Source organism: Engystomops pustulosus, chromosome 11, assembly GCF_040894005.1.
Source record: "Engystomops pustulosus chromosome 11, aEngPut4.maternal, whole genome shotgun sequence".
In the NCBI taxonomy this organism is placed as follows: domain Eukaryota; kingdom Metazoa; phylum Chordata; class Amphibia; order Anura; family Leptodactylidae; genus Engystomops; species Engystomops pustulosus.
Genome location: NC_092421.1, coordinates 25,367,550 through 25,391,546, shown reverse-complemented (window position 1 = coordinate 25,391,546; position 23,997 = coordinate 25,367,550). Strand labels below are relative to the sequence as shown.

Below are 23,997 nucleotides of genomic sequence, written 5' to 3'. Positions count from 1 at the left end.
AGAGTGTAGTGAAATTTCTATTATATGCTGTCTTTTGGCTATTTAGTGGCTGAACTTTGTTTCAAGAAACATTTCTACACTTACAAGGTAAGCGTAAAGCGGTTGGCCACTTCACCTCATGTTTTATATAATGGGTCACATCTATCAAAACTAGTGCAGTCTGTACGATGTGAAGTTTTCCTGTGGAGTGTGCAGTGTGCGAAAGATTAATCAAAACAGGCTCTTCATTAGCCCTATAGCACCCTGCGCTGTATTAGTATGGCGTGGGCTCCCGCAATCAGCGCTCAGCGCAGTACTAGTACGGTGCTGAGCCAATGCTGGTTCAGCCCTGAACCGGAGCCGGGCCGGCATTGGGAGTCACAGGGTGTCATTGGTAATCTTCCGCTGACATCCCTGTGTAACACTGGCAGATAAACACCCGATGAATGCCACAGTCGCGCATGCAATTTAACTTGCCTTTGGGGGGGTCTATCACCCATGATTCCCCCCCCCCCCCCGGGCCATCTTCGGGGGGCACCGTTCACTGCTATGGCAGTTCCATTAAGATGTCGTCTATGACGTCATCTTAAAGGCACAGTGCCAGCCTATGCATGTGCATAGGCTGACACAGCTAATACCCTGCAATACATCAATTTTGCAGAGTATTATCATGAACAAGCAATCAGATGATTGATTGTTCATGTCCTATGGTGGAAATAGTAAAAAAGTTTAAAAAAAGTTATTCAATAAAAATTAAATTAATAAATTAATAAAAATGCCCATAAGCCCCAAAAATATATAGAGTGTGACAAAGTCACTATTGAATTGGTGAGAAATTGAAGGTTTATGTGTATTACAGCGACCACAATGTGAATTGGGTCAAACTGGAAGCTGTTTTCCATGTGTTGGTCTCTTGGAAGACCTGGTACAGGACCCTAATTGCTGGAGTGGAGACAGAAGTGTGATCACTGCTCCAGACCAAAGCTTCCAGATTCTAATGGGTCTAACAATGCACCAGGTGTGCAATCCCTAGAAGGGTGTGGAGCAGTCAGAAGTCGCTGTCTACCTGGAGACACAGAAGCTGGACTGTGTGAGAACCACACGTGAGTGACACGGGGTTACTGAACGTATGTTTCATGCTGGCAGGGAGAAGCCCTCCAGTGGCTAGTGAGGGCTGCCATGTGTTTTGTTAGAGCCAGACAGGCAAGGATTTTATTTGATGTTTTTTTTGATACTGGTGTTTTGTGGAATAAATGCACAGTTTCAACTTGAATCCTGCTGTCCAAGAGAGCTTTGTCATTGCCGAACCCCTACAATAGACATATAATGCACAAAAAAGTCTAAATCATAACACAAACCCCACATATATAGTATTACCGCGTCTGTAACAACCCGTAGAATAACAGTAAATAATTATTGAATCCGTACAATAAACTCAGTAAAAAACTTAAAAAACCCACCAAAAATTAAGTTTTTTACCTATTTAATCCCACAAAAATGCAATAAAAAGTGATAAAAAAACATATGTACTCCAGAAAGATACTGTTGCAAAGTACAACATGTCCCGCAAAAAACAAGCCATCAACCAGCTATACCATAAATTTACCTCAACTATAAATTTTCAACAATAGGGGATACCAACCCCAAAATGGTAACACTGGAAAAAGCATCTCATCCTGAAAAAAAATGCCGTCACATGGCCCCAATAACAAAAAAGCTAAAATGTTATAGCCTACAAAAGGAGCCAGTGAGAAAACTAAAATCCTGGCAGCTGCAGGACACTCCTTCCCTTCTGCGCCTCGCTGTGCGCCCATAAAATAAGTAACGGACACATGTGGGGGGTCTCTGTACTCGGGAGAAATTGCATAACAAATTCCATTTTGATTCAATTACTATGAAGATCTCAAGGGGTTAACAATCTTCCTAAAAACGGTTTCTGATAGTTTGAGTGGTGCAGATTTGAAAATGGGTTGGTTATATAGGGGGTTTAATGCTAGATATTTAACATTTAATTCAAAACAGTATTTATCCCCAAAATAGTCAATTCTGAAAATACTGAAAACCGATATTCGATTTGTAAGCCGCGTGACCTCAAAATAAATTATCCAGACATTTCAAAAATGATAAAAATGTAAAGTAGACAAATGGGAAATGTTATTCAACAACTTATTTAGGCGGTAAATCTATTTGCCTGAAAAACGCAATGATTTTGAATTTCGAAAATGGCAAATTTTTCAAAAAATTTATCTTTTTTTCGTAAATAAATGCAAAACTTATCAGCCAAAATTTACCGCTAAAATGAAGTACAACATGTGGGGAAAAAACAATCTCAGAATTGCTTTGATAAGTAACACAGTGTTCAAAAGTTATAACCATAGAACATACACATGTCAGAATACAAAAAATGGGGCTGAGCCTTAAGCTATAAAATGACTTGTCCTTAAGGGGTTAATCTGGCACCCCCTGTACTGCTTGGGAAGTGTGCACCATTTTTTTGTTGCCCTATGTTAATGATACAGAATTGTGGTGCAGATAGAATTGTGGAGCCTAAGCACTAACCCGGCCCTTTAGGTGCACTTTTTTTTTGTCTGGTGCAAACAGTTTGCCTGTTCTTTCTCGTGCAAAGTCAGACAGAAGACAGTCATTAATACTTTTTAATAAATGTGGTTCAATGTTTGTGTAAGTATGGGGGGCTGGATATTAAGTAATTTACCAATATACACCTTTTAGAAGTTCTGCACCGCTTTTTTGGTATGTAAAGTGAAGCCTTCTGTCTTTTACCTCATCAGCCAGATATACCTGTCCATAAAATGGCCACCGATAAAGGGTCATGTGATCTCTATTTGTGCATGAACAATCACCCAGCCTGGACCTTATGATATTATTAATTAATATAAGATCAAAGTCCTGGCAAGGCGATTTTTCATAGACAAATTACAATGACATCACAGCCCAGACCTGGCACTAACACCTGGGAACGGAAAAACTCCCATCCCCCATGGATCTGATCCCACTGGTGTGCTTACCGGGGATCCGACCCATAAAGCCAGCGTGTACCCAAGGCTGCTGTCTCCTCTGGACCCTGCTGTAACTAACTAAGCATGCTCAGCAGACTTGCATTTATTGCAGTGTTAGGGCTTAAATAAGCAATCAGATGAATGCTTGGCAAAGCCCAGGTGTGGAATAAGTTAAAAAAAAGTAAAATTCATTAAAAAAAAAATCACCACGGTTATATTTAAACATGCATATTTGATATCACCGCATCTCTATGCCCATTCATGTGAAATTACGAGTAGATTTTTTTGTGTGTTTCCCTAAAATGCTTAGATGCTGAGGAGATATTGACGGCATCATTCGTTATATCTGATAGGTGTCATCTGATTCTGACTTTAATGATTCCCGTCGTAAGTCCTATGTATTGCTTATTGCATTCCCTACATTTGATCATATAAATTGTATTGAAGGTATTGCAGTTGAGATATGATTTAATTGGAAACCTGGTATTCGTGACACAAGCCATGAATGTATCTCCTAATGTAATGTCCGAGCACGGTTTACACTGTGTATGTCCACATTTGTAACACCCCAAATGGCTCAGCCATGTACGATTATTATCCTGACTGTTGAACAAGCTCAGTGACAGTGCCGTGCTGAGAGTAGGGGCTCTTTTAGCGACACATTTGAAACCCTCCTTTAGAATCTCCGATAATGCGGAATCCTGAACAGAATGGGAACATATTTACTTACTGATGTCATTAAATTGTCTACTGGGGAACACCAGCGGATTTCTTAAATTTATTACTAGATTTTAGATTAATCTTATTGTTTAAAAACATATGTTCTGTGTCTTTAATTTTGTCCCTGACTTTCTTAATCACACTATTTTCATACCCTCGTTGACAAAGAATAACCTTCCACGCTGATTTTCTTTGTTAAAATCATCATTGTTACTTCAATTTCTGAAATGTTGTTGACCACATGTGAAGGATGACATTAGGAGGCCAACAATGTGGAATTTCTAGCCATCCCCTTTCTGTAAGGTATACTTTTAACCTTACCTGCCCCTATGAGTTTAACATTAAGAAAGGCAATGCTCTCACCTCCAAAGGAGGATGTAAATTTTAGATTCATAGAGTTATCGTTCAAAAAGAGAACAAAAGTACCAAAGGAAATTTCTGTACCTCTCCAAACCCAAACCAGGTCATCTATATAGCGACCGTACCAAACTATAGACTCGCGGTGTGGGTTGGAGGATGAAAAAAATCGCCAATTCTTCCCATTGGGACATGAAGATATTTGCAAGAGAGGGCAAAAATTTGGCTACCATTGGGGCTCCCTCCACCTGCAAATAGTAATTCCCGTCAAATAAGAAAAAAATTTTTGGAGCAAAAAGCTAGTGGCCAACAAAATGAATTCCTTAAGTGCTGCACTATATGTGCTAAATTTGTCCATATGCCTGCGTAGAAAGAATTAACCCTGAGGGATTGAGCAATAGTGAGAAGTCGCGTCACATGAAGCCCATTGACAATCTTCCTGCCATTAAAATTCATTCATTATTGCAGTAAGTGTTTGGTGTCTTGTAGAAAGTGGTAGTGACCCTTGTGAGGGGATGTAGATAGTGATCAAGCGACTCACCCAGTCTTTCACCCAGCTCCCCCAATTCCAGCCACAATGGGTCTAAGAGGAGGAGGAAATGTGTTCTTATGGACCTTGGGGAATGAGTGAAAAACTGGTGTGACAGGATCACTAACGTAATCTTTTAAATGTTGGGATAGGACTCCCAGTGCCATAACCTCCCCTAATACTTTAGATAGTTTGTTCTGACATGATATGGTTGGATGGGCTCTTAAACAGCGATAAGTCTTTTCATCCCCTAACATATTTTCGTTAAGGGATTTGTAAAGGGAGGCATTTAAAACAACCACCGCCCCCCCTTTATCCGCAGACCTTATGACTTCTTTTCTTGACAATTTTCTTATGGTAGAATTGATCAACACCGTGATTATAAAGAGATTTTTGCAAACAAACTAGATCTTTTTCCACCATCTGATGAAAATCGTCTAGCACCGTAGCTAGCATTAGAAGTATGGAATTTCTTGTTCACATTGTCATTGATTCAGCCCGTTCACATGCCAAGGTGCGTAGACAAATTCTTTTGTTTCACAAAACTACACAAAGTTGTATCTGATGACATAAGATCTGTAACAATCATTAGATACCATGTTATCACCATTGCACCCCTCCCCCCCCCCCCCATACCATCAAAATGCTTTCTGACAGTGATATTACGTGGCAGCCTATTGACATCCAGCAGGGTATTGAACAGATTAAAATTATAACTAGGTGAGAATTTCCAACCTTTCGCTAGTACATCAAATTGCTCCTCTGACAATATCCTGCTGGATAAGTTAATCACTGCATTGTCTATTTCCCTGTCTTCATACAAGTTTTCAGACCTATGTCTCTGCCTCCTATGTCGTTTTTTACTGGCGTGGCACATAGGTAATAACACCCTCTCCTTGCCGTGTCAGCTCCGGAGTAGAGCATTTCTGTCCTCCTGAGCATAAACTGTCCATAGAGTCCTCTGTTTCCGAAAAACTAATTCTCGGACAGTAATGTCTTCTCTTTCCTTTTTGCTGTTATTTCTCTTTTTGAGAATGGAATTTGCTTCTGAGTTCCCGTTGTTTCCATACATAAACCTTGTTGTTTCTATAATCACGTTCAAATTTATTTATTTTGGTTTCTGCAATGCTATCTTCAAAGACTTTGATTTTACTAGCCAAAATGGAGGGTTTTTCTTGAGTGTCTCGCTTAACATATCAGTTTCATTCCTTGTATCCATCTAGATCTGTTGTGTGTGGTGGTCAATTTTCTTATCCGTAGATCCTAGGTATCATGTTTTTCTCTAAATAAGAACTTAAAGTTTCTGTATCCCACCAAACATGAACCTCAATTTAGTCAATTTATTCCATTGAACAAACAATCTTGACACAGAATACTGTTCAGGTGAGCCAGCATTAAAAATCGTGGCTAGTATTTTTTTTATTATCACACACTTGTGTATTGGAAATAGCAGGTTCTGTGTCACTCTCCTCATGTTGATGCTTAGCTAATAACAATATTTTCTAATGCAATTTCTCCAATATTGGTTTTGCTCAGTAAAATTGAGCAAGGATAAGAAAAACTATATAAATGAGGTATCACCGTAATTGTAGTGAACCAGATAATAAAGATAAAATATTATTTTTATTAAAGTGAGTGGCTGAAAAAAAAAGGCTAAAAATCCAAAACAAAAATTGATGATTTTGTTTGTGTCTACCATGAAATAGTTAATAAAATCTCATGAATAAGCTACAGACCCCCAAATGAATTATCTATACATTGTATCTCATCCCGCAAATAATAAGCCCTCATATGTTCGCATTACCAAAAAAATAAAAATGTTATAGTCTGTACAATGTGACAATACAAATCTGCTGTGAATGGCGCTGCTTTCATACTATGCCCGGCCGTGCGCCCATACAGCAGATTACCACCACATGTGGGGAACCGGGTAACTCGAGAGAAATTGGGCATCAAACTTTGCAGAGCATTTCATTATCTAATTAATTGTGGAGTGTAATTTTTGCCCTAAATGTGAATGTATTTTTATAATAAAATTCTAAAGTTTCTAATTTGCATTTCCATATTGTTTTAACCCCTTTGAAACACTTAAAAGGTTAGCAGACCTTGTAAGACTTGCTTTATATACATTAAGTGGTGCAGTTTCTATGTGTATTGTGTATAGTATATTTAGACCTCTCAAATTCATTTGAAAGCTAAGTTGCCCTCAAAACGTGGGTCTTGGTGATTTTCATGAAAATTTGAAAAATTGCACCTAATTTTCTAATCCTCGTAACACCTAGAAAAATGAGAGGACACATAAAAAGCCATGTCTTCATAAAAGAAGACATTTCAGAAATGTTAGTTATCAAGCTAATTGGGTAATCTAACTAAATACCTAGAAAGCAAAACCTTTAAAATGTAGAAAATTAAGCATTTTTCCAAATTTTCATTTTTTTAAAATTGTTTGACTAACATAAAGTACAATGGGGCTCATTTACTAAGGGTCCGAATCGCGCGATTCTGTCGGGTATCCCGACGATTTCCAATTTGCGCCAAATTGGCGCCAGGTTGCATGCGACGGAAATGGGGGGCGTGGCCGTCGGAAAACCTGACGGATTCGGAAAAACCGCGGTATTAAAAAAAAAAATAGAAGGTGAACTCCGGTGAACTCCAGAGTACCTCGGCGCAACAGCGACACATAGTGGATATCAGCGAACGGACCTTAGTGAATCCCGGCCGGACCCCAATCAGCATTGGAGAACCCCCCGCTGGATCGCGTCTGGACAAGGTAAGTAAATCTGCCCCAATGTGTCATGAAAAACTATTTCAAAATCACCTGAAAATGTTAAAGTGTTCCGAAGTTCTAACCAATTATCGTTACATTATCGTGAGATTGTAAAAATTGAGTCAGGTCATTCAGCTGAAAACAAGTGTCGGTGATAAGGGGTTAAAGTTTTTTTTTTTTAATAAGTGCATTGAGAGATCTAAAAAAGGGGAAATGTAATACAAAAGGGGCACGCTTCATTATACAATAAGTTACAGTTAGGCTCCAGGGGTATTGGACCCACTGGACCACCGCTGACAATGACGTAAGCCAACACCTGGGACCGGAGTCTAAGTGGCACCTGTCTTCACCCAGAGCCCGTCGCAAAGCGGGTTGGACTTGCTATGGAGGGATACCACCAGGTTGTTCTACAGGTGCGACTTTGGCTGCCAAGGCGAGGTATAGAAACGGAAGGCAGGTTTGTGGTCGGGGACAGGCAGGAGATCAGGGCTGGCGGTGGAGGAGCGTAAACGGGAACATGTCTGGGGTCACCACGGGAAATCACACTAATCGCAAAGGTCATGGGAAACAATCTTTTTCTAAGGTTGTGAGGCACAGAGATCCGTCAGGGTGTGCGGGGAGAGACTGGATTAAATAGAATTCTGGGTAAGGCCAGAAAGCTGTTAATTGGCCTTTAAAACTTGTGAAGCCGACGCGTGTGCACCTTAAGACGGGGGCGCGCGTACACGGCCAAGGACCCGGAAGTAGGAGCGAGAATGAGTAAGTCGTGTGGAGCGGAGCAGGGGCACACTGTGGGGCACGGGTGAGCCTGCGATCCAAGAAATGGCTCTGGGGACCACCCGTGACAATTACATTGATTTGTAAAACCTGGAATACCCCATTAGCAGATATGAAATCACTTTTAGCCAGTTTTAAGTTACATGTTTGGGGATGGCTGTACACTGTTAATTTTCTAGAATTCCTTTGTCAGGTAACATACGACAAATGTTTTTATTGCTTCTTACAATGAAACAAGGAAGTAAAAAAGTAGAAGAAAATATAAATACTTCCTTCAAGGCAGTTGTGTAGTTTTGAACAGCGAACATCAAACAGTATACGGGCTCCATGAATGTAAGTATTACTTATTATAATATGTTTATTAACTGTATATTTGTAGTAATCCTTTCTGGGAGTCTGCATTTTAGAACCTTGTTATCTTCACATGTAACTTTGTCCTCTTTTTTCTAGTTGTTACGAGGCATAAAAAAATTATGGGATTATACATAATGACACAGTTCATGGATTAAGTATAGAAGATGACACAAAATAAAACATTGATTGTAATTCACTGTTTTTCAATTGTTTTTTTTTATCTAGACTTAAAATGAATAATGCAGATTCAGACATTTGTCCAGATTGTGAGCAAAGATCCATTGGTGAGTATATTTCCAGTTTACTGTTAAATATATTAGAACTACTAAGAAAGAAATCTTGATGACAAATCTAGGATAGGAAAAGGACACATAGGATTTTATCTATGTCAGTGTTTTCAATTCTTTAGTGGATGTAGAACCTGACAGTAGCAGGTGGTCTGCACTTTCTGGAAGTTATAGTTTTGTATTTAAGGGCATCTACCACCAGGATGAAGGACTGTATGCAAATGAGCCTGAGGGGCTCCAGGCTTCATAGGTGTTAATGGAGCTGGCAGCCCCTCAGGCTCATTTGCTTACAGTCTTTCATCCTGGTGGTAGATGCCCTTTACAAAGTTAAAACTACTTAAAGAACTAATATTTTTCATGGATTTTATGACTGGGAAGCTGATGGCTTGTCCTTAGTATAGGATATTTATATGAGGTCCATACAGTTAAATGCAGCTCTGTTCAGACATAAGCACGAGTCACTACAAAGGCACAGAGCTTCCTCATGGTTTTCTAGATCTCTGGTTGCTATCTTGCTATAGAAACGTTACTTTATAAAATGTTTACTACTAGGTGACAGAAATCTGACCATGGTCACACAGGTGCACGGAAATTGTATTATTTTCCATCATACAAACAATAACATTAATTTGCTGAAGTGGGAATACCCATATAACTTTAGATCTCTGTTGAATTAAATCTTGCTAGTAAGATGATTGAAAGCTCACTGAGATAACATATTACAAAGAAACATTTTTGTGATGGGGTAAGGGTGCAGTGTATCACAGGAGCAAATCCCAGCAGCTTGGAGTCAACAGCAAATTAATACACATATATTACAGGTGACAGAATAGTAATAAAAGTACCATATACACTTGTGAATACTAGAGTATATATAGTATTTCTACTCATGTATACACACTCACTAATATGGTACAGGCGGTCCCCTACTTAAGGACACTCGACTTACAGATAACCCATAGTTACAGACAGACCCCTCTGACCTCTGGTGGAGCTTTCTGGATGCTTTACTATAGTCCCAGGCTGCAATGATCAGTTGTAAAGTGTCTATAATAAAGCTTTATTGATAATCCTTGGTGCCATTACAGCAAAAAATGTTTAAACTCTAAATGTCACTGGGCCCAAAATTTTTTTTGGTCTGGGTCTACAATTATAAAATATACAGCTTCGACTTACATACAAATTCACCTTAAGAACAAACCTCCAGACCCTATCTTGTACGTAACCCGGGGACTGCCTGTACTCACTATCTCACTAAAATGCATACTATTAAAATAAATGCAAAATTCTTTCAAAAATACCCCAAACTATTTATTTATTTCTAACGATATACCCCCTTTTACTTTTCTATTGAAAAGTCAGATTGGAGTACATTTACTAAGGGCTTCTGATGGACTTTGCACATTTCTTCTAGCGGAAAATGCTTGTAAGAAGTGTCCTCACCACTATACAGGCGGTCCCCTACTTAAGGAAACCCGACTTACAGACAGACCCCTCTGACCTCTGGTGAAGCTTTCTGAATGCTTTACTATAGTCCCAGACTGCAATGATCAGCTGTAAGGTGTCTGTAATGAAGCTTTATTGATAATCCTTGGTCCCATTACAGCAAAAAATGTTTAAACTCCAATTGTCACTTGGGCCAAAAATTTTTTGGTCTGGATCTACAATTATAAAATATACAGTTTCGACTTACATACAAATTCAACTTAAGAACAAACCTTCGGACCCTACCCTGACCCTTTTGTGGCGCAGTTGTGGTAGCCTCCATGCGACACAAATTAGGGGGCGTTCCAGGCGCCTGATTTAACATGCAAAGTCTGTTGCACGCCCTATGTTAAAGGTGCGCCACAAAAAAGTTGGTGAACTCTGTCAGGCCAGTGCAGAGAAGCGCCAGATCCATGACTTCTGGCGCACGTTCTTAATGAATCTGTCGCACCGAGCACAATACACAGGCAGAGCACTTTTAGTGCAGTTTGCCACATTCTTAGTAAATGTGCCCCATTGTGTCTTTGGATCATGGACGAGTAATAATTATATGCACAGTGTAGTGAAAGTACACAAAGTTCTCAAAATCCTTAAAGTCCAATGATAGAGAAATATTCTATTTTAGTTAAAATGATATTTGTATTACATAAGATTTTATTATTTTCCTTTCCCATACCATACACTCCAGATGATCAGAGTTATGTAGTTTCCAGTAAAAGAAAGGTGTTAAGGAAGTATTTATACTTCTCAAGAGGTCTCCTGTGGCCATTAGCAATCTAAACACAAGGTCAGTTGGGCACCATTTATGCGCCAAAATTCTCTTCTTTATTTGAATCCAAATAAAACCACGAAAGCAGCATATCAGTAACAAGGCAAACTTTTCTTTCAGGTACTTTCCTTACCTGGGGCTAAGTGCAGGAAAGTACAGGTCAGAAACATGCTAGACAGGTATGAAAGAAGTTTTATGAAGTAGGACACCAACTTTACGTCACCTCTCCCACTGTTACAATGTGCAACAGAAATGACCCGAGAGATGACTGAAAATGTGATTACTGAATCACCTCAGTAAAAGTTCAAATTTTTACTTTAAGTCACTTTATACTTTGTTGTCAACTAACTTTTAGAACCAATATAAAATTCTAAAAACAAAGGGTGGTGCACTCTAAGGCTACATTCACACTGCCGTTACCCGGTGTACCGTACCCGCCGTACCGTACCTGCCCCTCTCCATAGGGATGTATGGCGCACGGCGTTGTATGCCGTGAAAAGATAGTACTTGTCCTATCTTTCCCTGGGGTAAGGAGCGGTAGCGTTTGCGGCACCGTACTGCTCCCGTAGGGCGCCGTGCATCTATTGCCGTCTATGGGGGACGTATATCGGCCGTATATATACGACGGCCGTATATACATACCCCCATGCGGCAGTGTGAATGTAGACTAAGACTAGCGTTTTACACAACAGCCTTTATTGTCACACTCACCACCCCCTTGCCGGATATACTAATATGCTCCAGCAGCGTGTTTGCGCCTGGCTGCAATGTGAGAGCCTCTCCCTCTGCAGCCAGGCATGGAAATAAACAGGGCAGGGACTTGAAGACACAGGAAAGACCGCTGGTCTCTCTCCTGATAAAGTATGTCTTCTTCATGTATCCCTGGCTGCTAATAGTTCTGTGCCAACCCTGTATTTATACAACTGCTCTGGAGGTCTCAAGTATTATGGTCAATTTCAGGGATCTCCAGTATTACAGCATGCTCTGGGGTCTCCAAATTTTCAAGTATCTGCCCACGGGTCTCCATTATTACACCTCTGCTCTGGGATGTTCAGCATTATTATTGTCTGGTTTGAGCATGGTTATTATCGTCTGTCCTGGGTTCTAGTTTGTATTTGGTTTCAGGGGTAGTGTTTCATGCTGTACTGTGGTTGTTGGTGCATCTAGAGTGCTTGTTACTAGTGCTGCCCCCCTTGAACTTCAGTGATATGACAATGCGGCTCACGTACCAGTAAAGGTTATGAACCCCTGTTTTAGAAGAACCAACCTCTTCAGTAATAACTTGTTTTTATACTTTAACATTTATACATTTTATAGTTTTAAAATCACAATCTAACCCCTTTTCTAGGTTCTTACAAACGCCATGAACTTTACTGCTATGACGTTTACCTTGTGTCAGCACCAAATCCAAATTCGAGGCAAAGACGAGTAGACATGGAAATGAATGAAAGAATAGTGGATCCTCTTGAACAACGTGGGTTTAAGTGTTACCTTGGATCCAGGAACATATCTGGTGGTGCTTTTGCTGTAGAAGCGTTAAGTAACCCAATTACCATCATCCCAATTACTATTGTACCAGTCTTCAGGGATAGTAACTTCGCAGAACTTCGGAAATTTCTTATAATACCAGAACTCCTGGATAGAATTGTGTTTCTTCGCTTTGATTCAACACGAATTGAACCTCCATTGCTTTCTAAGAACAGTTTTTCTATTAGCATCCATGATCCCGATCTGCTACAAAGACTAATCGATACAATAGAAAGAAAATGCACACAGATTCCACTTCCACAACGGAAGAGAAAATATGAAATGTCCAAAATATGCAGTGATTCTCGTAAGTGGAAATCTATGATATAAAATACTTATTGGAGATTACAATTTCTTTATGGTCTATCATTTACTTGTATTAGACATCACATAAATAAAGAATGGATGAGTTTGCTTTAATTATAATGGGGGGAGGGGTCTTATACTGCTCCAGATTTGTTTCTGATGCTGGATGATAAATCTGCCATAGCATAAACCCATACTTTCTTTGTGATAGCAGAACTTTAAAGGGAACCCATTATTAGGTATTACATTTTTAGCTGATGATAGGTTCCAACAGCCATTGTACTAAATATTTGATACATGCTTTTATAGCCAAGCTTTATCTCATATCTCATATATATTGCTGAGTGTATGTGTGTGTACGTATGTCTGCTCAAGGAATCTGCATCATCGCATTTACAGTCACCAAACTTTGCACAGCTGCTCTCTGTGACCTCTGGGAACATCATAGACTAGGTTTTGAGCCAAAATTTTCACTCTACGCTTTCCAAAATCCACTTATTACCCACCATATACAGGAGCCATTGGGGGTCATTTACTAAGGGCCCGATTCGCGTTTTCCCGACGTGTTACCTTAATATTTCTGATTTGCGCCGATTGTACCTGAATTGCCCCGGGATTTTGGCGCACGCGATCGGATTGTGGCGCATCGGCGCCGGCATGCCAAACGAAAAACCCGACGTATTTGGAAAAAACGCCGCATTTAAAAACCGAAATTGTGTCGCTTGGGACGCGTTTACCTTCACCTGGTCCAGCTCGGTGTATATCGGCGCGATCAGATGCATTTCATCGCAGCAGCGCCACCTGGTGGACGGCGGAGGAACTGCCATCATAAATCCCAGCCAGACCTGAATCCAGTGCAGAGAACGCGCCGCTGGATCGCGAATGGGCCGGGTAAGTAAATCTGCCCCATTGTCTGCTGCTGCTGTGGCAGTTGGAAGCTGACCTGTGATTGCTTGCTGTTCTGCCACAAGTGAGCTCTGAGCTTTGATAGGTTACTATAGGCAATGAGTATAATAGCCTAAGCTGCATAATGCTATTGTATAGTTTATATAGTGTTATTATAGTGTAATACAGCTTATGTGTGAGGTAAGATGTGAAGTAATATGAGAGGTAACATGAAGTAATATGTTAACCACCATATACAGGAGCCATTGTTTGCCATGGCAATAAGCAACCAATCACGGCTCAGCTTCTATTTTGCCACAGGTCATTAATATGAGCTCTGAGCTTTGATAGGTTATTACAGGCAATGAGTATAAGACAGCCTAGGCTGCATTCACATGTTGCATGAATAAAGTAATGAGTTGCACAACCCCTCCATGCACCAGGAGCCAGCAGGATAAGAGAGATCATGAGTCCTTCTGTTAGCGAATCAAGTGACCTGTGGCTTCATGCATATAGACAAATCTTAACAGACAAAGTTTGATATATGTGATCTGATTAAGGTCTATAACAGACTGTTAAAGATTTTTATTAACAGCCAATCCATTTAAGCCTAGAACAATCCACCATACAGTAAAAAACCATGACATACCATGACAGTCGGAAAAATATTATGAAACTTTATAACACAGTGAACCAGGAACAACCATAGCAATGCATGAAACTATACTAAATAGCCTTTCTGCTGTTAGATGGGTGGGGTTGATAAGACAGATTGTCACCGTCTATCTCACAGTAGAGAGATAAAAATATTGACATTGATTGCTTGGAAACAGAAGGGATTGGTGGAGCTGATGAAAGGTCCCCTTTAAGCGTGTCGTGCTTGATGCAGCCGGTAGATTTTTCAGGAGGCAGGACCCTCTCAATATATCTGGTGGGTGCTAGTGCACCAAGCACCACTGTGATAAATCCCCAAAATATTTGTGAGGAACCAATTTTTGAATTACAATAATGTACAAATAATGCATTTTCAGCGTATTTACTACCATTTAATGCAAAGTTTTGTATTTGTCTTTTGTATTTTACATTTCAGGAATAAGATTTGATTGGAGGAAGTTAGAACCTGATAAGTTTTAATCTGGTATTTAGTGTAGATAAAAGAATAATTTTTCACTTTTAATCAATTTTATGTATTTGCATGCTGATATGTCAGTATTAAGTTCTTTTATTAAGTATTAAGTGTTTTAAAGGGAACCTGTCACCAGCCTGCGCCTGTTAAACTACAAAATGTACCTTATATGACCGGTTGCATGTTCTCTGGTGATGTCTTTATATATGGACAACGCTGTCTGATGCCTGAAAAGTTAAGTCAGATGCGCATCCTTTTTCCAGTCAGGGGGTGTAATGCTGGACGCAGCAATCAACCAGCCACCACACTCCACTGCTGGGAACCTACCTTCATCTTCCCCCCTCCAGCTGTTCCAGGCCCTGCCTCTTACTTGCAGCTGACTCCCCATCCTCCCAAAGTCTCACGCCAGTTCTTACGCATGCACCGCTGCTCCCCCTAATCGGGATCAAGATTCAGCACTGCTGCGTGAATGTAGACTTTGTGGCAGTGGATTGGCCCGCATGCGCAGGGCGCCTCTTTCTCAGTTCGGGTACGCGGAGGGCCAGACAGAGCCGAGATACATTTTGCAATTTAACGGGGCTTAGGCTGGTAACAGGTTCCCTTCAAGACAATTGTATATATTTTTTTTATAATATTGACCTAACAGCCTTTACATCTCATTCTAGAATCATCAGGGACATCTTCAATATATGAGTTTCAGAGGAGCAGTGAGTATTTTTATTTCAATTTTGTTATCTCTTAAAGGAAATTTTAAAAAACATGCATAATAAAACAAGGGCACTTACTCATAGATCCAGGCATTGGGACTGTGGAATTCACTTTATATTTGTTATCCAGAGTCTCCTTTCTTCTTTTTTTTAAAATTATGCTAACGAGTCTCAAGGGGTGTTACCAGGGTCCCTCCCTGCTGCAGGTTCACAATCTCATCATTCCCCCTGCTCCCTCAGCACTTACCCCTCCCTGTGTTTGATGTAATCTCACTGCAGCAGAGGATGTTTCAGCACACAGTGGGAGGGAATGGTGCCACTGAACAGTGTAACATCCTGTGCATCTTCAGCATGGAGGGGCTCTGGTAACCCAGAGCCTATCAGGCTTATGAGCATACTTTTAAAAGTTGATTTTAGAATAAAGTAGGCCATCGATAACAAATATAATAAGTAGAGAGGAGTGAACACACTCGTCCGAGCTTGATGCTCGTTCGAGCATTAGCGTACTCGAAACTGCTCGTTGCTCGGACGAATATTTCGCCAGCTCGAGAGAATGGCATCTCCCGCCGTTTTGATTTTTGGCGGCCAGAAACAGAGCCAGGAGACTCTGCACTCCACCCAGCATGATGTGGTACACTTACACGTCGATAGCAGTGGTTGGCTGACCTGATCAGGTGACCCGGAAATAGACTAGTCCCTGCCCGCGCTGCTCGCATCATTCTCTGTCTGGATGCCATTAGGGAGAGAGCTGCTGCTACTGCAGGGATAGCGTTAGGGTGTTATATTAGCTTACTGTTAGGCAGGAGTGAGTCTACAAGAACCCAACAGCCCTTGTTAGGGCTAGAATATATTTTTTTTTCTTTGCTTGTGGCTGGGCTTGCTGGCACTAGTAGTGCAGCTAGTACCATATTGTGACGAATTTGCAGGGGGACTTGCGAACGTTCTATTTAGCTCTTAGTGACACACATATCCATCTCAAACACCTAAGTGGGACAATTTATTAGGGGTTTGATTGAATTAGGCACAGTCTGCCTATTTTTTTTTTTTTTTTCAAAAATAAAAGTCATCAGGCACAGCACAAAATCCAGTTCTGTGCTGTCAGTGTAGGTTAGAAACTAGCCATACGAGAACCCAACAGGCCTTCTTAGCTCTACAATAGCGTTATATATTTAGTTTTTTGTTGATTTGCGTGTGGCTGGCCTTGCTGGCACTAGTAGTGCAGCTAGTACCATATTGTGACGAATTTGCAGGGAGTCTTGCGAACGTTCTGTTTAGCTCTTAGTGACACACATATCGATCTCAAACACCTAAGTGGGACAATTTATTAGGGGTTTAATTGAATTAGGCACAGTCTGCTTTTTCTTTTCTTTTTTTTTCAAAACTAAAAGTCATCAGGCACATCACAAAATCCTGTTGTGCGCTGTCAGTGTAGGTTAGAAACTAGCCATAGCAATAGGATTGCATCGTTTTGTTAAAAAAACAAAAACACAAAAAAACACAAAAAAAACACAGGAAAAACACAAAAAAAATTTACAGTTTACACTTTAATTTTGAAAATGTTGAACCCGAGGGCTAGGGGTAGAGGACGAGGGTGTCGGCGTCCAACTACTGCAGGGGTCAGAGGCCGTGGTCCTGGGCGGGGTGAGACACCACCTGCTGATGAGGGAGCAGGGGGACGCCGCAGAGCTACACTCCCTAGGTTCATGTCTGAAGTTACTGGGACTCGTGGTAGAGCACTGTTGAGGCCAGAACAGTGCAAACAGGTGATGTTGTGGATTGCGGACAATGCTTCTAGCCATTTGTCCACCAGTCAGTCTTCCACGCAGTCCACCCATGTCACCGAAATCAGCACTCCTTCAGCTCCTCCGCCTCAGCCTCCTTCCCCCCAGTCTGCCGCCTCCCAGGAAAAATTGGCATTTGAACCGGCATACTCTGAGGAACTGTTTTCTGGACTCTTCCCAGAGTCACAAACCACTTGTCCGGTTGCTGCTGAGCTCTTTTCCGATGCCCAGGTTTTCCACCGGTCGCAGTCTGTGGGTGATGATGACATTGTTGACGTAGTGGAAGAAGTGTGTAAAGAGGTGTCGGACGATGAGGAGATACGGTTGTCAGACAGTGGTGAAGTTGTTGTCAGGGCAGGAGCAGACTGAGGGATCGGAGGATGATGAGGTGACAGACCCAAGCTGGGTTGATAGGCCGGGTGAACACAGTGCTTCTGAGAAGGAGGCGAGTCCTATAACAGAACAGGTTGGAAGAGGCAGTGGTGGGGCCAGACGGAGTGGCAGGGCAAGAGCTGGTGCATCAGCGCCAAATGTTTCACGTAGTGAAGCTCCCGTGGCGAGGGCTAGATTTTCGGGAAGTCTGGAGGTTCTTTAAAGAAACACCGGATGACTGACGGACTGTGATGTGCAACCTGTGCCACACCAGGATCAGCAGGGGTTCCACCACTACCAGCTTAACCACCACCAGTATGCGCAGGCAAATTAATGCTAAACACCCCACTCAATGGAACCAAGGCCGTTCACCTCCGGCCTGGAATACCACCTGTGTCATCTGCGGCCTCTGCTAGTCAGCCCCCTGCCCAGGACCCCGGCCCAAACACCTCCCATGCGAAAACCACACCTTCGCCAGACGCTGGAGCGCAAGAGGAAGTACAGTGCAAACAACCCACACGCCCAAGCCCTCAACGTCCACATCTCCAAATTACTTAGCCTGGAGATGCTGCCATATAGGCTGGTAGAGACCGAGGCCTTTCGCAACCTCATGGCGGAGGCCGTCCCTGGGTATTCGGTCCCCAGCCGCCACTACTTTTCCCGATGTGCCGTCCCTGCCCTGCACCAGCACGTGTCAGACAACATCATCCATGCCCTGACCAACGCCGTTTCTGTCAAGGTCCACCTGACAACGGACACATGGACGAGTGCTGCCAGGCAGGGCCACTATATATCGCTGACGACACATTGGGTTAACTTGGTGGAGGCTGGGACCGAGTCTGACCCTGGGGCTGCTCATATACTGCTGACGCCGAGGTTTGCGGGGCCTACCTCGGTCCAGGTCTCTCAGGCCTACTATGCCTCCTTCCACCCCTCCTCCACCTCCTCCTCAGAATTACCATCTGTGGGCATGGCGCCATCAGTCGGTAGCTCAAGGCACAGCAGCAGTGCCGTCGCTAAGCGACAGCAGGCGGTGCTCAAACTGCTGAGCCGAGGCGATAAAAGGCACACCGCCCAACAGCTATTACAGGGCATCAGGGCGCAGACTGATCTGTGGCTGGCACCGATGAACCTGAAGCCAGGCATGGTTGTGTGTGACAACGGCCGTAACCTGGTGGCGGCTCTGCAACTCGGCAGACTGACACATGTGCCATGTCTGGCCCATGTGTTAAATCTCATAGTTCAGCAGTTCCTCAAGACATACCCCAATCTGTCTGATTTGCTCACGAAGGTGCGCCACATCTGTGCGCATTTCAGGAAGTCCAGCACAGATGCTGCCACTCTCAGGGCAGCGCAGCGCTGCCTCCAACTGCCCGCTCACCGGCTGTTGTGCAACGTGCCCACGAGGTGGAATTCAACATTAACCATGTTATCCAGAGTTTACCAGCAGCGCAGAGCGATTGTAGACTGCCAGATGTCAACTTCCACCAGAACTGGTAGCCAGGTCAGTCAGCTTCCTCAAGTCTACAATGAGGAGTGGACGTGGATGTCTGATATCTGTCAGGTGCTGAGTAACTTTGAGGAGTCAACACAGATGGTCAGTGGCGATGCCGCCATCATCAGCCTCACTATCCCGCTGCTTGGCCTGTTGAAAAACTCTCTGGTCAGCATGAAGTCAGAAGCTTTGCGCTCGTCACAAGAGACGGGGGAAGAAGATTCCCTTGTTGATAGCCAAAGCCCCCTCAGGTCTGTTTCTCAGCGCATATCGGAGGAGGTGGAGGAGGATGAGGAGGAAGAGGAGGAGAATGTTGGCGAGACACAAGAGGGGACCATTGCTGAGTCCTTCACTGTTCAGCGTGTATGGGCAGAAGAAGAGGAGTTGGAGGAGGAGGAAATGGACAGTCAGGCCAGTGAGGGGAGTGAATTCTTGCGAGTTGGGACTCGCATATGGCAGATTTCATGCTAGGCTGCCTAGGCTGCCTATCCCATGACCCTCGCGAATCAAAGAATTTATTCCAGCACCGATTACTGGGTATTCACTCTCCTGGACCCACGGTACAAGCAAAATCTTTACATTCTTATCCCTGGAGAGGAAAGGAGTGTGAGATTGCATGAATACCAGCAGGCCCTGGTGCACATGCTGAAACAGTATTTCCCTTCTGACAGCGCTAGCGGCAGAGGGCGTACTTCTGCGGGACAAGTAGCGAGGGAGAGTAGGCGAGCAGGCAGCTTGTCCAGCACTGGCAGGGGTACGCTTTACAAGGCCTTTGCCAGTTTTTATGTCACCCCAGCAAGACACTGTCACCTGTCCCCAGTCTCGGCAGAGTAGGGCTGATCTTTACAGAAAGATTGTGAGGGAGTACGTAGCTGACCATACCATCGACCTAAATGATCACACAGCTCCCTACAACTACTGGGTTTCAAAGCTGGACATGTGGCATGAACTGGCGCTGTATGCCTTGGCCGCCGCTAGCGTGTTGTCTGAGCGGGTTTTCAGTGCAGCTGGTGGCATCATCACGATAAGCGTACACGCCTGTCGACTGACGCTTATCAAGATGAATAAAGCCTGGATTTCGCAGGATTTCCATTCTCCACCGGATGAAAGAAGCTCAACCTGAATATTGTATGCACTCCTCCTCCTCATTTTCCTCCTTCTCCTCCTCTTTGTACACTAAAGCAGAGGAAACTGGCTATTTTTTGCCAGGGCCAACTGGCTCTAGCTATAGTACTCTATGTATTTAATTTTTCTGGAGGACCACCTACCTGCTCCTCTGGTTTGAAAACTTTTTTGGACTGCCACATACAGGCACTATCCAAATTTAATTGTCTCTATAGCAGCCTCCACACGTCGTCTTTATAGCTGCCTCCACACGTTGTCTCCATTGCTACCTCCACACATCATCTCCATAGCTGCCTCCCAAAGTCGTCCATATAGCTGCCTCCATACATCGTCCCCTTAGCAAACGAGCTGTGTCAGCCAGAATTTGGGGTTATTTTCATGCCTTCCACATCAAACTTGTTAACTTTGTCGCCACCCTGCTGTGTTATCCACAAAATATATTGGCAAACTTTTATCATTTACCAATATTATTTCAGCGCTTCTTGTGCATCTGTTTACATTCCCCTCACCCGCCATAACCAAAACTTATAAGAACAGTACTACACTTGATCTTATACAAAAGTTTCTTCGCAGTGCTGTTTGTCGCCCCCGCCTGCTTTGAAAATTATAATTTTTTCAAAGTAAACGCTTCTGGCCCCCAGACCCATTTTGGGTAAGGAAGAGCCGAGAGACAGGGGCTTGGACAGGCGAAAGCTCGCCTGGCAGCGGACCGCCAGCTCCATCCCAAGATCCAACTAACATAGTTTTAACTGCAGCACCTTTAATCTACTACTACTTTACTGCCTCCATACATCGTCCCCTTATCAAACGAGCTGTGTCAGGCAGAATTTTCGGGTGTTTCACCAGATACATAATGGAACTCGGCCCATCTGTCGCCGTCATGCTGGAGACCTGAAGTTGCAATCATAGCAGCGCAATATGGATGCCCCATACTGTCGCTCTTAATCATGGAACCATTTACGAAAAAACTATTAAAAATAGAACCGCTATGCTATTCCATTATTCCTAGATGAAATATTCAAACGACCCCACCTGCTTTGAAAATTATAATTTTTTCAAAGTAAACACTTTCGGCCCCCAGGCCCTTTTTAGGTGAGGAGGAGCCGAGAGACGGGGGCTTGGACAGGCGAAAGCTCGCCTGGCAGCGGACCGCCAGCTCCATCCCAAGATTAGGCAGCCTCAGAGGCATCCATGCATACTGCCCCTACTGTTTCCTGTCCATTTCGCCTCCACGATCCTCCACAGCATCCACCAATGTCTCCATGCGCAACTTTCAACTCTCTATACCCCAGACGCTGGAGCGCGAGAGGATATACAGAACATCATCCCCTTATCAAACGAGCTGTGTCAGGCAGAATTTTCAGGTGTTTCCACCAAATACATAATGGAACTCGGCGCATCTGCTCGCCGTCATGCTGGAGACCTGAAGTTTCAATCATAGCAGCGCAATATGGATGCCCCATACTGTCACTCTTAATCATGGAAGTCGTCTCCATGGCTGCCTCCACATGTCGTCCCCTTATCAAACGAGCTGTGTCAGGCTCATTTTTTGGGTGTTTCACCAGATACGTTATGGAACTTGGTCACTATGTCGCCACCATGCTGTGTTATCGACTAAATATGCCGTCAACCTTTTGTTGACATAGGAAATCATTTCAGCGCTTCTTGCTCACCTCCTTTGGTTCCTCTCTGCCACCCATTGGTTTGAAGCCCGAGTCCATTTGGGGTATGTCGCCATGCCAATCTCTAGCCTTCCGCTGCTGCCGCTACCTCTGCATGCCGTCTTCTATAGTGTCAGGGTCAATTATTGGATGTTTTAGATGCTATCTAGCCTCATTCGGTCACTCTGTCATCACCATGCTGTTGCCCATAATTTTGGCATAATGGTGCGATTAAGCAGCCTCAGAGGCATCCATGCATGCTGCCCCTGCTGTTTCCTGTCCATTTCCGTGGTGTTTCCATCCTCTTCTGAGGTTTCAAGGTGTTTGGCCAAGCTTCCCTGTGCAGACCCTTGGTCCCCTTGAAAAATGCTCGAGTCTCCCATTGACTTCAATGGGGTTCGTTATTCGAGACGAGCACTCGAGCATCGGGAAAAGTTTGTCTCGAATAACGAGCACCCGAGCATTTTAGTGCTCGCTCATCTCTAATAATAAGCTTACCACAATCACAGTGTTTGAATCTATGAATAGGTGTCCATGGCATTTGGAACTTGATGTAAAAAAAAAGTGAAAAGGGCCCAAACTATCCTCTATGGGTTTGAGGACACATCTTTATAAGCAAAATATATAAACTCTACACAAAAACAATGTAAAAAAACCCTTCCCCGCCACTGCCAGTCACATCTTCCAATGATCAAAAATCAAAAGGAGAGTGATTGGTGTTGACATTCTGTGGAGATTTATCAGAAGCATGTGAGGGAAAACTGTTCTAGTTGGCCCATGGGAACCAATCAGAGCTCAGCTGTACCATATTTTTCGGACTATAAGGCACACAAAAAATCCTTTGATCTTCTCAGAAATCAAAGATGCGCCTTGTAGTCCAGTGCACCTTATATATGAACCGAACTTACAGATAACAGCTGCCTTGAACTGTGCACAGGTCTGCCACCTGCTGGTCATTCATCCTTATAATCAGGTGCGCCTTATAATCCGGTGCGCTTTATATATGAACCTAGATATTTTAGCAGGCATTTATTGATGGTGCGCCTTATAATCCGGTGCAGTTTATAGTCAGAAAAATACGGTAATTTTGTAAACAGCCATGGTGCACTCAGTGCTATCAGACCTTAACCATGTGCAGTTTGCCTCACTATTGATAATTGTGGGCAATTGTTTCATATTATCTTTCTCTGAATAACTTTTAATGTGTGCTTTACAGGTCCTTTCAGGAGATCAGATATATCTAGGGTTTCAATTCGAATAAAACCACCGTCTTTGCCAGCTGTACCAGAAGGTAATTTTTATTTTCAGTAAGCTAACCCCTTCACAACTGCCATACAGCTATTATATACATCCTATTTGCACATTGCAGATAACACATACATATACACATCATGACAGTGTCAAACTTTATCTTCTTACCAATATGGGACGTATTGGTACATCACACCCACCGTTATCACATGCGATCAGTGCTATCACAAATTGTTATGCCTTTTATTGGCAAAGAGTTAAAAAGCAGCCAACAGTGTGGGGCGCCGCCATTTTGGCTTGGGTCATCGCTCCCCATGACACCATAGAGGAGCGACAATCTATTGCTACGACAGCCTCAGGTTTTTATAGTTATATTTATTACCATGTGCCAGTGGCACATTGTAATAAATTATCAGTAAAATCCCCATACTCTAGTATGGCAGGATATGGTAGGATCAATCAAAGTACCCTAGGGGGTTTGAAAAATAGTTAGAAAAATATACAATAAAAATAAATAAAAATTCGGTAAACAGTAAAGATCATTGACATGTTATGTATAGCAGCGTCCCAATATCTTCGTTCTATCAAAACATTTGCAACATCCCCCACTGGGGCCTAGCCTTTTCTTCAGCCAAGACCCAGTATACCAGAGTGGTTGGCGATTGCAGCCTAGGGCACGCTGATGTCACGGTGCTTGGTATGGGGACCGGAGGGCTGTCT

General features: G+C 42.9%; 1 protein-coding gene and 1 long non-coding RNA gene across 4 annotated transcripts in view; one reads left to right on the top strand and one right to left on the bottom strand.

Annotated features, from left to right (window-relative positions):
- Positions 1 to 23,997, bottom strand: part of LOC140106526 (uncharacterized) — a 126,658-nt gene that overhangs the window by 62,881 nt on the left and 39,780 nt on the right. The gene's annotated exons all lie outside the window — the stretch shown is intronic.
- The window catches only part of LOC140106194 (uncharacterized), a 60,271-nt gene continuing 37,137 nt past the window's right edge, over positions 864 to 23,997 (top strand). For 2 of the 3 annotated variants that reach the window (XM_072130476.1, XM_072130474.1), the window contains exons 1-5: positions 864 to 1,082; positions 8,726 to 8,784; positions 12,390 to 12,875; positions 15,551 to 15,592; positions 23,243 to 23,317. In XM_072130476.1, coding sequence (XP_071986577.1) covers positions 8,733 to 8,784; positions 12,390 to 12,875; positions 15,551 to 15,592; positions 23,243 to 23,317 — 655 coding nt within the window. In that variant the 5' untranslated portion in view covers positions 864 to 1,082; positions 8,726 to 8,732. Of the gene's footprint in view, positions 1,083 to 8,414; positions 8,480 to 8,725; positions 8,785 to 12,389; positions 12,876 to 15,550; positions 15,593 to 23,242; positions 23,318 to 23,997 lie in introns of those variants that run through there. The other variant, XM_072130475.1, reaches the window with a different exon arrangement.